Genomic DNA, 16,596 nt, shown 5'->3' with positions numbered 1-16,596 from the left:
CATATTCTTTTCAGACTATTTCAGAAGACTGCACTGTTTTGTTACTTTAAATTTCTTAATTGCATCCAATGCAACCTTGGATAATTGATTAGAGATTCAAAATATCAACCCAATTACTTCTGAATGCCATTAATTTTGGGTATGCTGTACAGATTGCCATGTGTTAGGCCTTCCTCTATCTTTGAAGCTGCTGTTGCTTTACATTCAATAAACTATTTTTACTAGCAGACATTAGCAAGCTGTAAGCTCAAAACGGCTAGACTATTCCAGATATTTTTTTTTCTCTCCCCAAACACTCCAACACGTGTTCACTAACATTATGAATATAAACAGAATACAAAAGCATCAGGTGGGAAAAAAAAAAAAGTCAGCATTCCTTTTACCAAGATAAAAATGTTGGAGCCAATTACTGTACTAAGTTACTTTACCATCTATCAAAAGGTAACTTAAATTTTCATTTCTGGGGAAAAACTTTATCTGAGTTTAGCAGTTGCATTTCTAGTTATCATGCATCCAGATTATGGAAGTCAGTTGTCTGACAACACAAATAGCATAATTAATTGTCTAACGTCTTGTACAACGCAAGTTCTGTTAACCCAATTCAGGTTAAGAATTACTTCATTTCAATAATTTTTAAGCTTTTAGCAGAATGTGGAAGTTGACAAGGGCTGAAGTTAGGTATGAAACTGAAGCTTGATACCTATTGCCTTTGCTACTTTGATAAGTAACACAGTTGTGTGGCAGCTTTGAAAGGACCAAGAAAACAGTCCTGTTTCTGAAGTTAGAGCAAAATGAGTGAACCATCATGCTATCTGCGCACCTTAAACATTGTCAAGTAATGGGAAAGTTATTGCAAAGGCTGTTACAGTTTCAAGAGTCTTTTTTATTAGTCATGACTTTAGTCTTTCTAAAAGGTTTTGAGAGGTTCAACGTAGGCAGCTGGAGCTGAGGAATTATACTGCATGCAACACTGAGGAAACAGATAAAGATGTGGATAGCAGAGCTCATGCAGCGAAAGAAAAGAGATGCAGGTCTGTGCTGATTGCCTTGACCACAGACAGAAGCTGACACTGACCTGGGGGCAGCTGAAGTCAAGGAATTATTTCCACTTCTGCTATATGAAGTAAAGGCATCATGATTCTCATTTTTAGTTTTAACTCTCTTTCTTTCTTTTTCAGGTTCAACTACTTTTTGCATTGCTTGAAGAGCTGTATTTACTGGTGGTACTTCAAGAGCGTTTTTTGGAGAAGCATCACTTTGCTCCAAGTTCTTGGATGTCATCTTTGTCTCTTCCTTACTTGGTAACTCAGTAAGAACAGCTTCTTTTACTGAAGTATTTTTGCTGTCCAAGTATTCACAAGTACTGTCCACTGGAATCTTCTCCCTCTTCTTTTTAATTTTAGTACCTTTAAGTAATTCTAAGAAGAGAAGAATATACTTTTTGTACACAAAAGCTGGAGTTAACTTGTCCACCATGTTCATAATAAAACTATTTAATAAAGAACATTTCACATGACTAAAGACCTTGGAATAATTCTTAATAGACAATTTACATCCCTTTAAGAATGTCCTTTCATATAGTCCATTATCAGCAAGTAAGCATCCCAACAGAAGCTAGCTTGAAACAAAAAGACAAACTTTCTCCCCATCCACGCTCCCTTTTTACCAAGGCTTTTAATTAGATGCTCTGAACTACATGAATAGGCTCAATCATTTTATTTCCATTTTGGAGGCTGCTGAGGCAAGCTTCCACAACTAAGATTTTAAAATTAAATCCTTTGGGTATGGACAAGTAACAAACCCAGTTCACCCTCCTGGGTCCCCATTCATCTTCCTCCACAGGCTACAACTCCCTTGTTTCTGCACACACCCAGGTATCAGCTGTTTTTCAGGTGGGCCTTTGCTGTCAAAAGTTAATCCATATCAACGTGAGCTACTAATTTTCCTTTAAGTACTTTGCATGTAATCCAATGCTCCTATCAGCTGCCTACATTCAGAAAGCTGACAGTTCTCATCAGAGAGATGCTGTTACTGCTATGAAAAGCACCTCTTGAGAATTTGTTCCCACCTACTTCACTACGGTTATCTATCTATATTACGAAGCCTCTGAACACTGTAGTTTGTACTCTTTAGTCTTCTGAAATTAGTGCTAGTATACATACTGAAGTAAGGTCCTTGAGCAAGGGAGGGCTTCACCATTTCAGTTTAGCAGGTTTTGGACCAGATTATTATCAAAAAGACAGCCATTTAAACATTAGTTTACATCTGGAACTAACCCAATGTCTTCCTGGTTAATATCATTCAACTTGTGAAGCCTGAGAACACTACTTATTTTTTTCCATATGGAAAAGTAGTTTTTACCTTCAGGTTCGTATTTCATTTTTAGCTCATCCAGCATAACTCGCAAGTTCATATTCTCACTCTGACAGGCTTGCAAATGCCTCTCACTGGTGAAGAGTTTCCTTTCAACTTCCAGAACCCTTTGGCTCTCATACAGAGCTTTCATCCTCTGCAAGGATAGTTCATTTTTCAAGGTTTCAGTTTCCTTGCTAGGGTGGGAAGAAAGTTATACAGTCAGACTTGGTTGGGTTTTTTTTCCTATGGTGTTTTTTTGGTTTTGTTGTTGTTGGGTTTTTTTGCCTTTTTTTGTTATTTATACACTAGTAGGAAATGAAAGACACCTCTTCCTGTACAATGAAAGTCTTCACTTGAACATGACAGAGCAGTGAGTTTAGTTACCTGAGATATAATGCTTGTTATAAACAAAGCTGTATGTTGAACAGTGCACACATGCATATGTAACTGGTTTGAGAAACTTTCCTTCACCTACAAATTCACTAAAGAGGGTTTTTTAGCATGTGTATAAATATAACCACTTTTACAACTGACAATACAAGCTTTACACAAAGGTGTTACTCTGATCAACACTAAAATAATTATGTTAATACTTGTTGCATGTCCTCGCCTGTTTCAGAGGTCATTAACTTCCACATCATAAGCACTGAATCACCATTCCTCAGCAATCCTGAGGTACTCAGATCATGCCAGTTTTTGGTAACAGCAACAGTGAAACTTCTCAGGAATTCCCACAGCAGACCATTGCCTCCTGCTGGAAGTGCAATACTTTCATTTGAGGGCTTGAAAACAGTCCTGAGGCCAAACACTATGGACATTCTAATTAATAGATATGGAATTCACTAGCTAAAGTACACATCTCAACCAAACAGTCCAATAAAACATTTCAAGTATTAGCTGGCCTTTTTTTTTTTTTTTTTTTTTTAAAGAGAAATAAATATATACTGCCTACAGACTTTAAGAAGCTTCATACAGTTCCCTTACAGGTTTGGTTTTTTGTTGGTTTTCTTTTTTTTTTTTTTTTAAGTTGTTGGCTACCTTGTAGGAATATTAATAATGTATCTAGAAGAAAGCATCAATAATATAAAATAGTTCTGCTGCTGTCTTTTGCAATAATAAGGAAAATGACAAACAAAACAACTCAGTCCTATAACAAACACAGGATGGTTCCAAAGCATAAGAAAATGAGACAACAAGCATATTTGCACATACAGTCAGTGGACTACATACAGACAAACAATAACAAAAAAGGAAGAAAAAAACCCAAGTAGCTAGAAGATGACCAGACTACAACCAACTTCGAGGCCTCAGACTATTTAAGTACTTACTTTGAGTTGTCAAGTTTCATTTGCAGTAAATCTGCATAATAACCATCTTCAGACTCTCCTCCTTTTGAGCTACTACTAGCTCCGCATTCTTCCATATTCTCATATAAACTCTGAGAAAAAAATTTCAGGTTGTCAAGTAGCAACCTTTCAGAAGCACATTAGCTTAGTCCTTAGGTGACTTTTTCCATGTATTTCTATAGAGAAGCCTCATCATAGGGGCATTTAAACATACAAGAGAGGTCAATTGCTCAGAGTACTTCCTCAGTGTTAAAAATGTCAGATAGCACTGAAACAGACAGTTCTTTCTCATTCACCAAAAAGAACTAAAAAAGGAATTTCTGAACTCCAAAAGGCTTTCTAATAGCATTGCAGAACAGTTACATTCCTTTTTACTTGAAAATACAGGCTATTTAGTTAACCCACAGGGAATTTGTTTCAGCCTTTATTTCTAGGCTTCAGCAGATGGACCCCAAAGGTAAGGAATAGAAGCTATGTTAATCAATAGCCAAGATCTCAAAATCAATTACGTCTTTTAGATGAGAAAGTTGGTTCATAGTAAAGATGTCATAAAAGCAGTAAGCTTTCTATGAAATACATCAGTAACATATGACATTCTGGGGTTTTTGTTTTATGTTTTTTTTCCTGAACAAACAGTAGTCAGGTTCGGTACTGTCCCACAGACCTCACAGGCTGCTGTCATGTCAGTCACTGACTACAGGTACTTTTGATGGTTATTTGAATCAATTAGTTAATTTCCTGACACTACTTATTTGTGGCATAGAGACAAAAATATATACTGATCAAGTTTATATATGATGAAACTGGTAAAGTAATCAAGCTGTCTCGATTGCTTACTAAAACTGGTTAAACCTAGCTTTATGACACTTTAGTTAAATGCAGAAGAGAGGACACTATCCTGGAAAGCATAATCCCAATGCATAAGCTAATATGCCAAAGTTTACATTCCTAAACTGTGATAAGAAAGGGCCAACCGAGTCCATAAGTATGTAAGAAAGGCTACAGTTTTTCACTCTGCATACACACAAACATCAGTAATGTTGCAAGTAGTGCATACAGGTGTTCTTATGTATTTCTCACCTGCCAGAATACTGACAACATGCTATCAAGTTGCATAAAATAACTGAAGAAATTGCTTTACAAGAATGATTAAGCAATTCAGTTTTTCTAGAAAAGAAAAACTTCAACTGCAAAGTTAGGACACATTAAGGAAATAAATATCCAAGAAATCCAATATAGCCGAGAAACTAAAAAGAGGTAAAGCCCAAGTGCACACAGTAAAAATGTGAAATGGTTATGTTGTCCAGGAGAAGAATCTGATGTTCTAGCTCAGTGAACTTTGGCCAGGTAACTGAATTTAAATACTACAGGTGACTATGTAAAATATGAAGGTGCTACACAGGAACCCAGAATAGATTGTTTCTCCAAACCAGAAGTTTGATGGTATAAATTTTTCCACTTTTCATAACTTGAAAAGTGTATGTTCTCCAGCTGTAAAATATACCTTGGGTCAACTAAAGGTATGAGTATTGTTTGGATCCCTTTTCAAACTTGAGCATAGACTTCAGATAGTTTTCATATTCTTCTTATTCTCATGTTTTAGCTTCTGATTATGACTTTTCCACTTAATTACAGACCACATACCTTAAACTTTTCCAGCTGCCTCACTTTCATAAGAAGATCTTCTACCTCACCATTCTTTTGCTCTAACATCGACTGTAAGCGTTCCAGCTGCTCAAATTCTGCCTGAGAGCCTTTCATCTGTAGCAGTGTAGCCATTTGCAGCTAGAAAAAAAGGAAAAAAATTCCTTACAACAAATACTAGATTAAGTGACTGAAAAACTGGTCGTCTTATCAAGAACTAGGGTACTCGGGTCTTGTAATTCTAAACCTGAATATAGAAGCACACTGGATGCTTAAACTCAGTAGCCTTCACAACATAATCTTCACAATTATCATCACAGATTGACACTAAAAATCTTTAGGACAGCTGAAAAGTTACTGAACAGAGTAGTCCTAAGGTGTCACATCTTTCTCTGTATTGACTGAGGAACCTATAAATACAGTGTTAAGGACACACACGACATTTCACATTCAAACTCCAAATATCAAGTCAGCTAGAACCAAACTACAGTCCAGGCTTGTCTATCAGAGCTAAAAATGCACCTATTGAGAACTTCTCACTTGGGAAAAAACACGCCCTAGTTCGCCAACAAGTTTAAAAACCCTTTTTTTTTGCAGTTCTGATTCTGTGGTATAGATAAAACTAAGACTGTCTTCTCTAATATTAATCCAAGAATTTCTACTTCTTCCACTCCAGGGGAACACATCCTTTCAAGCAAAGGAACACCCTTTGTCATTACACAAGGAGAAGTTTATCAAATTTATAGCACATTTTTCTGACGCTGCTAACATAATAAAAATCAGTATGAGGGCCTTAACACATTCAGTTAGAAGTGATACATCAGACATTTAAACCACTAGCGAAACAATATGAAATGCAATAATGGCAAGACATTACAAGGTGTTAGTGATAATTGTAGCATTTTTACCAGTCTAGTCAGTATGGACAAAGTAACACTGCATGGCGCTAGGAGAAATCACAGGGAAAGGATCAACAGAACCTAATCAGACTACAGATTAACAGAGAGAGCAAGAGAAGAGCTTTTACCCTATAGAACCTCCTATGACAAGTAAAGGATATTGATGATTCTGTACACAACCTAGAGTTAAAGAAAGATTCAGTCGTCTCCACTTCTTGAGGACATGAGGGAGGCAAAATTTTAACCCCCACTGGCTAAATAAAACTATCCCTACATTTCCCAAGCACGTAGACACCTGACCTTTTCCCCTTTCACTTAAAAGCCCACTTGCTCACTGTCAGAATTGCAAATTGCAGTTAATCTACATAAAAACAAAGAACAGAAACATTAAGAAGCTGTACGGGATGCTGTAGAAAACACACCAGACATGGTAAGACTTACACAGGTGCACTGCTTACATTCTATCCAGGAGTCATCACTAAATACCCCATTCAGGCACTCTGACAACTAAAGCCACAACAGTTAGCTATACCATCGGAATCAGCTGCTGAATGAAGGTATCAGTTTAACTATACATTGAGCTTTAACACACAGCATCACAATGCAAAACAAAGCAGACAGGATCCTAACAGGGATCTGAGATTGCAGCTTAAGCAAAAACAGCTGTCCTAGAAAACTACCTATCTCCAATATTGATATTAGAAGGAATTTCATGGGGACAAATGAGTACAAATGGAAATAAAAACACTTAGTAGTAGAACAGGGATACTAATTTGCCTCAGTTCTTGGTGAAAATCTTGACAATTGGGAATGTTTCTCATACCATTCAGTCAGTATGATTGATTTATCCCCACATTACAAGGGGAAAGTTTCTAAGGAAATTGATTCTATTCAATCATTTTACTCACTCAAATCTTTAGCTCTCATGGTCAGATTTTAGTAAAAGAGAATTCCCTTGCCACATTACTAGTTCTTTCCTTGTCCTTTAGGAATATTATTTCAATTATTTTCAACCTACTTCTCCCCAAAAGCTGGTAACACAAACCTTTATCTTCAGTGTTACTCATTATCATCCCTCTTGATGTTTAAGCACTCTCCTCAAATGGCATGATCAAATATCTGATCAAAATGAAAGGATCCGCTTTTGTGTTGGAAAATCAGAATATCGACATGAAAACAGTTTACAGTTTTGCAGCATCCCCTTTACATTATCTTGTACATCAGCTTCTGCTAACTACTTCTTTACAGTAGTAACCAACAGGCTCCCATCCTATGGGAGTAGGGTCTAAATTGAAGTTATGACAAAAGTTATGACTTATTCTTGCACTAAAGAGAAGGAAGAAAAATATGGACAAATATAAAAACAAGAAGGCAACTCAGAGGGAAAAAAAACAGTGTGTTCAGAAGACAGTACAAGTCTGCCCTCTTCTTTACATTTGTTCCTGACAACATCAGTTAATACACAAATAAATTATTCATATAGTACAAGAATCAGATGAGAAAAGAAAAATCAATTGTCAAGACAAACTGAACACTAGTTTGACTGATGGGAGTTGTATTTTACTTTTATCCATTTAACAAGTATTGCCAAAGCAAGCAAACATAGTGCCTTCAGCATAACTTGGAGTTCTGGGGTAAAAGTAGTAACACTAGTAGCAATAGAAAAATGCTGTCAAATAGCACAATGACATCTCACTTGTTTTTTCTCCCATTTCCCTCCCCCTGGACTACTGTATCATATTTTAAAGACATTCAAATCCCCTAGCCTGGGTGCCCCAAGGAAACCCTGGTGTATTACAGTAACGGTCATACCTTCATTCTTTGCAATTGTTCTCTAGTGAATGCATGCTGTTTTTGTAGTGACTGATATTTTATTTTCACACTGATCAGCTGTCGTTCCATTTCTGCCCTACGGTCCTCCACCTACAGAACATTGTTAACAATTATTACTGTGAAAATTATAACACTTGTCACTTGGGTGATGAGTTTTACAAGGAGATGTTACCTAGCAATTGATGTTGGATCTGCAAATACTGCTTTTCCAGCAAAAGTACTTGAAAACATGCACTGTTGTCATTACCTCTGAGATAAAAGTGAGCACTGTAGCAGCTGAAGCCGAATCAGTAAAGTGCAACAGATCTTATTTTTGATCTAAAAATAAAGTTAACATTTCATACGCTTCGCTGTTGCTGTAGAAATAGTTTTGTCCATTGGTATCAGAACAAATAGTCCAAAAAATTATTCCCTTGATGTTGTCAAACAAAAGAACTTCCTCCGCATTTAACAGCAGCTGAACTCTTATTCAAGAGCCAATTCAAAAACCCTCCCAAATCCAGCCATTTTCAGCATGTTTTTAGAAGACAGCATTTAACAGCATCTTTTACTATTTCACATACCATCTTCTGCATTAAAGGCTTACCAGTTGAACAAAACTAGTTCAAGCCAAGAGCTGCAGACAGAACTGTCATGAAACCTCAATCTCATCTTCTATCTTGATAGCCAGATAACTTTAAGTGATTCCATTAAGTTTACTAAGTCCCCAACTTCAGAGTGTGCATAAAAATTGTTTTCCATAGGTTAGTTCCTAGACAGTTCAACACTGAAGTAGTATTTGAGGAACAGAGATTCATGCTGGCCAGATCAGGTATAGATACTCTAATCAATGCAATATAAGAAATAAAACCTATTATGTATTTCATCTCTCCTGTGTATATTCTCGGGTATCTGTGGCATAGTTATACCTCAGCAAAGAGAGAATTCCCTTTACTTGTAGGGTCCAAAGATTGCTGCACTGCATGATCCAGCTGAACCTGAAGGTCTTGATTAGCCTCACGAGCTTTCTAGATTAAAGCAAAGAGGATATTAGTCACTTAAGCATCTGACATACTGCATATATGAATTTAATCAGATAGTTTTCTCTCTTTCACTTCCTATGCTCTAGCTCAGATTATCTTGCACTGCAGTACTCAACTGCACATACAGTTCTAGACAGTAAGAAATAATTTTGTTTCACTAAAAGGCTTAATATTACACTTGCTTTTCAGAACAAGAATATAACTAAAACCTTTAAAGGAAAAGGTTAATGTTTATCAATTGGATTAATGGTATTGAGACTATTAGCCTTGCTATGCTATTTAGAAACAAATCCTCTACTTGCCAGGACAAAGTTTTCCAAGGCATTTAGCAGGAACTTGAAATAAAAATGAGGATTATATTAGTGACCTGTGAGAAGGTCCTGTTACGAGGCAGAATACTGCCATGCAAAAGATCTCCATACACAGCCTTCCACAGAAGAATGCCAATATAGAAAGTATTCAGCCAACAGCCAATACCAAACACTACTAGACTACTAGCCAATGTCTTTTTTTTTTTTTTTAATTTCCCCTCTGCCTTTTCTTTCTTCCTCCCTCCTCAGACCTCCTCTCTCAAAACTCCTGATTTCACAGAAAAGCCAGGACCGCAACTTGAAGAATTCAGGGACTATCTACCACTGTTGAATAAAACTCAGAGAATACCTCTAATGCATTACAGTAAGAAACAACTTCTTTTTCCCTTTCTTCTTTTTCTCCTTGGAGACGCTCCAGCTGATTACGTAAGTTACTGTTCATGAGTTCTAATTGTTCTTTACTGTATTGCAGTTCATTCAGCTTTTCTTCAACACTGGCCTAAACAAACCAACATACAAAACAAGTATGAAATAAAAAGTTTGTAAAACAATTTGAAGAAAAGTAAACCCATGTGAACCAAACAGGTTTGTCAGTAGTAATTACTTTTAATACAAAATGTTATCTTGAAGAAGCTGTTGTATTGAAGTCTAGTTATTAAGGCTATTATTTTTTTCTGTGCCTATTTTCTTAATAATAGTAAGCCAATCATAAGGCAGCAACATAGACAAAGCACATAAAAATGAAATAAGCAGAAGCACAAAATCTTATCTCCAGCTATCCTACATTCCAAATAATTAACTACTAGTCACACACCTTCACGCTTTCTAGTTCAGTGAGCTCTATCTGAAGATTGAGCATTTCTGAAGACATGGTCTCATGTACACGTTCAGACATCATATGTAGTTCTTCTGATTTGGCAGCAATTATTTCCTTCTGATGATCCACTCTGTGTCTTAATTGTTTCTCTGAGAGTCGGGTTTCATCTAGTTCTGCTTTCAGGTTCTCCAGCTTAAAGACAGTTCACAACTAAGTAGTATCATTTCATAATAAATTCTTAAAAAGCACGGTAATTTGGACTCTGTTCTAATTATAGAAAACGGCAAAATACAACTTAAGAGTAAACTTTTAAAAATAAACTTCAAAATTTAATGTAATTGACTATGCAGACATTTGTTAAAAAAAACCAACCAAACAAGCTCCTATACACTAAAACTATTTATAGATTTATTTTGGTAGTGAGTATGCAATTAGGAGTTAAATCTATATTCCTTAAAACACTATTAGCAACATTTTAGCTGTACGTTACTTGTCAAACCTTGTTTTTAAGGTCACCGATTTCTTGTCCATAGACTCTGGCAAGTTGTTCTTTCTGTTTATCCAGTTGCACATTTTGTTGTTGCTTAAGGGAATCACATTCAAAACTCAAGCTTTCTAACATTCGATTCTTGAGTTCAATTTCTCTCTGAAGAGAGTATATCTCTTGTTCAAATTTCTGAAAGAAATAACATACTAATAAATCAAGGTGCAACATTCATAATTGTTTGGGGAACAATGTACTAAATACAGGCTCAGAACCAAGACACTAAATGCCTAAAACTGGCAGCTCATTCAACCTTTTGTTGAAGTCCCAATTAGGGAATTGCAATACCCATGTTTTTAAAAAAAGAAAAAACTGCTCTGAAGTATTATTACTTATTTGGTTGTGGAATATTCTTTTCTTCATGGAAACTGTATATTTCTTTGCACCCATCATGAAGGATGTGGGCGTCTTTTCTGCAAGTGTACCACAGATATTTAGTGAGAGCTTACATGTCCTTTCTAATACCATGGAACTCGATTATGTTAAAAATTGTTACAGTCCATCAAGTGGTCTCCTACTGCAGGACAGCTGGGTTCAGTGTTTGGTAAAGATATCCAAGTTGTCTACAGTTTTGTAATAAGTCTCATCAACACTTTCAGATTGATGAGTGATTTTTTAATCAGCTTCTCTCTATGCCTGATTGTATATGTTTGCTAATTATGAAAGGTAGCTTCATTTTACTCTTCCATTCACCTAGCAATTAAGAAGAAAAAATTAAAAAGGGGAGTCTTGGAAGCAGAAAAGGTAAATACCAAACCCAATCGGTCTAAAGACAAGCGGATTTATTTTTTTAATAAAATAACTCTTAAAACATAAATCAGAATTAAAAAAGGAATATAACAAAACTAAAATCTGTCAGGTATGAAATTGACCTCCATAGCCCAGACACCAGGACAGGCTTAGCTCTCAAATATAGATTTTTAACTCAAAGATGAAGTGTTTGAACTCAAAGATAAAGACCATGCACAGAAAAGGTTTGAGAGTGCACTGCTGACCAGGCCCAAGAAAGGCAAAAATCTAGCAGGATACATCTACACAGACCTTTACAGAAGCATACACAGATTCTTCTGAAAGACTCTTGTGCCTACTGTTAAAACTTACACTTGTGTTCATGGTAATTGCTTTGGCTCTCAGATTCCAAAGAAAAGAACCACAGATTCAAAAATCATCTGTTGGATAACCACGGTTCCCACACAATATGTTATTCTACTGTTTGAAAGTACACCATTCCTTCCCTCTGCCCTGGGAATCTAAGTTACTAATTGATCTGGTTCACACAAGCTTAGCTCATAACTTTGGCCCAGCCTGTAACACAGGATTACAACCTATGGGTGCAGCTTCCATCTCAGGTTATCTGCGGAAAAGGACGACCCTGCCTTCCTTATCACTTGTGCTTTCCAGCTGCCTCTTTTGCTCTAAGCCTACTAATGGCAAACTGATCAAAATAAGTTATTAGGGTTCACTCGGAATAGCAGGATGCTACAACTCTCCAGTTGTGGGAGTGGGGGAGGTAGGGGCAATAAACACCTCCCCCCCCAAAAAAAAAAAAAAAAAAGCTACAACAAACCCACAAACATTTTGGGTCTTTCACAAGTGAAGAGATGGATGCACAGCCAAAAACAGTCTAAATGAAAAGAAATGGTATATCTGAAGCATGGGCTGACTGAAAACAAGCAAATATCACAACTAAAGTGTTTATGAAAAGTGGAAGAGATTTTTCCTGATTGGAATTTTCTTGCACAATTACAAAGAAAACTGGTTTATTAAATATCTCTGTATTTCAACACTACATACCCTCTTTTTTGAGCTGTAAAGAAATGTACTAATAAATTTAGAATCTGTTGGTATTTAGAAATTTAAAAAAAAACCCTAAGCCTCCACAGAACTGAACACTTGATGCATAAGTAGCTATGAAACTCTGTTAGATAAAATTATGCTCAATATCTTAGAGCAGAGATAAAAAGCCCTCTCTACAAATACTTTAACCAAAAAGGTTTTTTAAAATTAATCTGGACTCTAAAGACATTTAAAATGTCTGTGACATTCAGAAAATAGTTAAAATAAAACAAAACTGTTGACTGCTTTTCTTACTCAAAAGTTTAAAACATCACCTCAGTTTTCTCAGTCAATTCACGGCGTGTTTGATCCAACTGATTTTGAACTTCACTTTGGGATTCCAATAAATGCAAGCCATATTGTGCTGCCTTTCTTCGCTCATTCTCTGCTTCCTTCAGTTGGTGTTTAAGACTTAAAATGGTCTCTGCCTCCATTCTTCTTCCTTTTGTTACTTTGTCAACATTGCAAAACAAAATGACTTAAAAATATATATTGCAGTAAGTTACAGTAGTTAATCTTAGAAGTAGTTATTGGATTTCATTTCTTAATCAGGATACAAGAACATGTTTTCACATTAATACAAGACACACAAAGAAAGACAGCTCAAGCACAAATGGTTCTGTGAGCAGCAAAATAATAGCTATTTCTCCATAAACTTGGTTAACATCTTATTCCTGACTATGACTTAACTGATAGCATGCGGCTAAACAACTTCTGCATACCCAGCCCAGTGTCCTAGCACACTGGAACCAGAGTTAATCTAGTACATACCTATCTTGCCACCTTGACTTCATGTAGGCAGCTGTATTAGCAGGATAGCTTACTCCTAACAACGTTATGTGGGATGCAGAAACAGATAAAGGTAACTGAAGGAAAGGGTCAAAAATAGAAACCCTGTTTGGTTTCTATATGGAATTGTAACACAGGGATATTTATTTATGTATTTTCAGTGCTTAATGTAGACTTTCATGACTGCTTTCCACTTTAAGTGTGTCACTGCAGGTAACGTATTTGTTAATAACCATGTCTTTGTCACATGTTTTGGAAAATTAATCCATTTCTGTCTTCATATCATAACAGAAGACACAAGTAAAGGTAAATTTTGCAAATGTTAGTAAAAATAAATTCAAACAAACAAAATATTTTAAAAAAATAAAAATCGAGTCAAACACCATAATCTTGTATGACTGCTTGCTCCCAAGTCTACTAAATCAGCACACTACAGAAAAAATCCTATTAAGACAGAAAATGCTAAGTAACTCATGCTTCTGAACATAAGCCAAGAGTTCTCTCTTGGTATCCAGTACCAAGTATCCAGTAACAATGCTATACAAATAAAAAAAAAAATGCAGTTCATTTTTCAAAGCTAGGGTTCATAATTTTTATACAATTTCAAGATTAAAGTAATTCTTCATTGAAGATATTATTCTCTGCTTTTTCTTTTTACATAAAAAATTTAGTTGTTGTCACTTCTGACTTGCATATATTATTCTTAGGAACATTAGCAAGATGGTGGCCTTAATCAAGAGCAAATTTCACAGCTCAATATAGAAAATATTATTTTTAAAACTCATCATTGTAATGCACAGTCTTTTTTTTTTTTCTAATTTTTATTCAATATGGCTTATTCCACTAGAAGTTACCCAGCTTCCTATAAAAGAAGAAAAATATTAACATACAAAAGTACATTATGCCAAAACTGTGCTAATTCCTTTCAGAGGTACAGGATAGAAATTACCAAATTGTGGTTTTTACATTTGCCATCACTTCTCATTGTTATTTAAGTTTAACACACACAAGGGGACTTTACCCAGCTTGGCTCAGTTTTTCACATGTATCCATTGCAATGCTTGAAATACTAGTTTTACAAATTTATACTGAAATAAACCAGTAAAAGGCAGAATTTCACATATCTATAACTAAGAAGCAACATTATTACTAGTGCAAGGACATTTATAATTTAATAATAAAATGTTTAACAGTAAGATGTAGCAATACAAGCATACAGGCAGCCAGTCCTGGCATGTAGCTGCATTAGTAAATGGGATGAATTAATCCTTATCCACTTCATAAACAGAATTTTAAATAGCTACATTTTCTGATCAAACAACAGTATAGAGGCAACACAGCAATGTAATTACTCCTAGCTGAGTAAATTAAATTTGAGTAACATGTTTAACTCACCTTCAGAAGTCCATTTAAATCTTTCTTGACCTTATTCTTGTACTTCACCTTTAAAAGAAAATAAATACAGCAACAGTTTTCTAGTCCAGATGAGTATAAGTTGCCACTAAAGCACAGTCCTTCACAGCAGTCCTTTTCTGAAAAGTCTTAATGCCTGTGGCTGCCTCATGTAAATGCAGATCACAAACTAAAACCACATAGAAATGCAAATCTTATTAAAACCTCAGCTGAGGCAGCTGTCAGTTTAGAAACAGCCAGATGAAGCCATGCTGCCAAAGGATAGATGCTCTGCAATTGGCCTGTGGGGCAAATAAACAGGCTACATCCAGGATCACCTTCTTCTAGCACACATATAATTTTTAAGGTTTATTCTGGGATTTTGTATTGCTCCCTTCTACTTCTTCAATCTCTTTTGCATGCTCTCCTCCAGTTTCACATCCAAGATCTTTGATGTCTTAATAAATCATTTACTGGATTATATTAAGAAAGCTCATAGGCTTTTCTTTAATTTTATAATTGAAGTATGGAGGAAAAGAGAAATAGTTTTCCTATTCACACATTCCTTGACAACTATTAGGGAAAACAGCAAGCATGGCTTTCAGAGCACAGACATCCTCAACTCTTCATTATCAATTTTGTATGAATTAAACAGACAAGTCCAGGTAGTTTTGTTCATAAAGCTGTAATGTTAGAGAGGAGTAATTGCCTGCAATTTAATTTTATATATGATGTTAAATAAACTACCTTGAAAATAATGTTTTCAGATAAATTAAATAGGTAGTAAGGTGAGCAGGTAGGAGGGGCATAATAGAAATCAATCTCCATTTATTCTACTAAGAGTTACAATAGAGTTACTCATTTTTGGCTAATTATCCTCCAACATTTTATGACAGATTCTGTACTGAGGGCTCCAGACCTTGATTATTCAAGCACTTAAGTACCCCTTAATAAAAATAATAGGGTAGGAGATAAAAAGGCTCTGTCCTGGCACACAAGCTTTCTTCTCCCACTCTATAACCGTTCTTCCAGTTAAACTGCTATTCCCAAGGATTTTACACAACAGCCGCCTATGTCCTGATCTATTCAGAGCTACCTACACAGTTTTTAGATTATTAACATAATTAGCAACATAAGGGAGAGAAACTAAGCCAAGTATTCCCTTTACAACTCACTTCAGTTACTTAAACAAGTCTGTTTCTTCACCTGACAAGTTGCACACTCAAGTTGAAATATTTTCAGGGCTAATCACCTTCCACAAAACACATTATTGGGTGAATAAGTATTATAGAGAAGAAAAAAAAAGAAAAAAGAAAAAGAAATCAGCCTACAGCTTAATCTTTCAAGCACTACAAAGTTCTCAGCAACCGGCTGTGTTCGCACCGTGCTTCACCAGCGCAGCGCTACCTGTCGTTAATAACGGAGGTCACCGCCCTTACGGAGGTGCGGCCGGTCAGCCCATGTTCTCCCCGCCACGGCCCGCACACCTTCCTGACCCGCTCAAACCGACCTCGGCCAACGGCTGGCCCCAGCAGTCTCGTCAGCACGTAAGGCGGGCAAGGAGGCGATGCCTTACAGCCGGTAGCAGAACCCGAACGGGGAAGGGGCGGAGGGAGAGGGCTGCCCCACTTCACTTGACGCAATATCTCCGGGGGCCGCAGGGGAGAAAACAGCCCTTCCCGCCGGAGGCGGCAGGGGACGGCACCGGCAGCGCGACCCCGGCGAGGGGAAGGACCTGAAGGCCAGAGTCCCGCACGCAGCGGCACGAAAGGAGGGGAAGGAGACGGGAGCTCCCCTCCACCCCCCCA

The 16,596-nt window shown here is 36.6% G+C and overlaps 1 protein-coding gene across 1 annotated transcript; it reads right to left on the bottom strand.

Annotated features, from left to right (window-relative positions):
* Window positions 1-870: 870 nt before the first annotated feature.
* Window positions 871-14,841, bottom strand: SPDL1 (spindle apparatus coiled-coil protein 1). Its single transcript, XM_029085904.1, has 11 exons — window positions 14,792-14,841; window positions 12,883-13,058; window positions 10,727-10,903; window positions 10,225-10,419; window positions 9,760-9,909; window positions 8,986-9,084; window positions 8,057-8,167; window positions 5,346-5,486; window positions 3,684-3,793; window positions 2,362-2,549; window positions 871-1,418 (listed from the first exon to the last, which is right to left on the bottom strand). Exons 2-11 carry the CDS (start codon window positions 13,039-13,041, stop codon window positions 871-873), a joined length of 1,878 nt encoding a protein of 625 aa, XP_028941737.1. The 5' UTR covers window positions 13,042-13,058; window positions 14,792-14,841.
* Window positions 14,842-16,596: the final 1,755 nt, after the last annotated feature.

Source organism: Antrostomus carolinensis, unplaced genomic scaffold (genome assembly GCF_000700745.2).
Source record: "Antrostomus carolinensis isolate BGI_N321 unplaced genomic scaffold, ASM70074v2 scaffold22687, whole genome shotgun sequence".
NCBI lineage: Eukaryota > Metazoa > Chordata > Aves > Caprimulgiformes > Caprimulgidae > Antrostomus > Antrostomus carolinensis.
This window is presented reverse-complemented; position numbering and strand designations above follow the sequence as displayed.

Excerpts from the sequence above, each read along its gene's own strand:
- SPDL1 (XM_029085904.1), bottom strand. The coding sequence starts at position 13,041 with ATGGAGGCAGAGACCATTTTAAGTCTTAAACACCAACTGAAGGAAGCA. Across the intron at positions 8,168-8,985 it reads GGAATTCTCTCTTTGCTGAG|GTGGAGGACCGTAGGGCAGA; the intron begins GTATAACTATGC and ends AATGTTCTGTAG. Across the intron at positions 2,550-3,683 it reads ATGAAACTTGACAACTCAAA|CAAGGAAACTGAAACCTTGA; the intron begins GTAAGTACTTAA and ends TTCCCACCCTAG.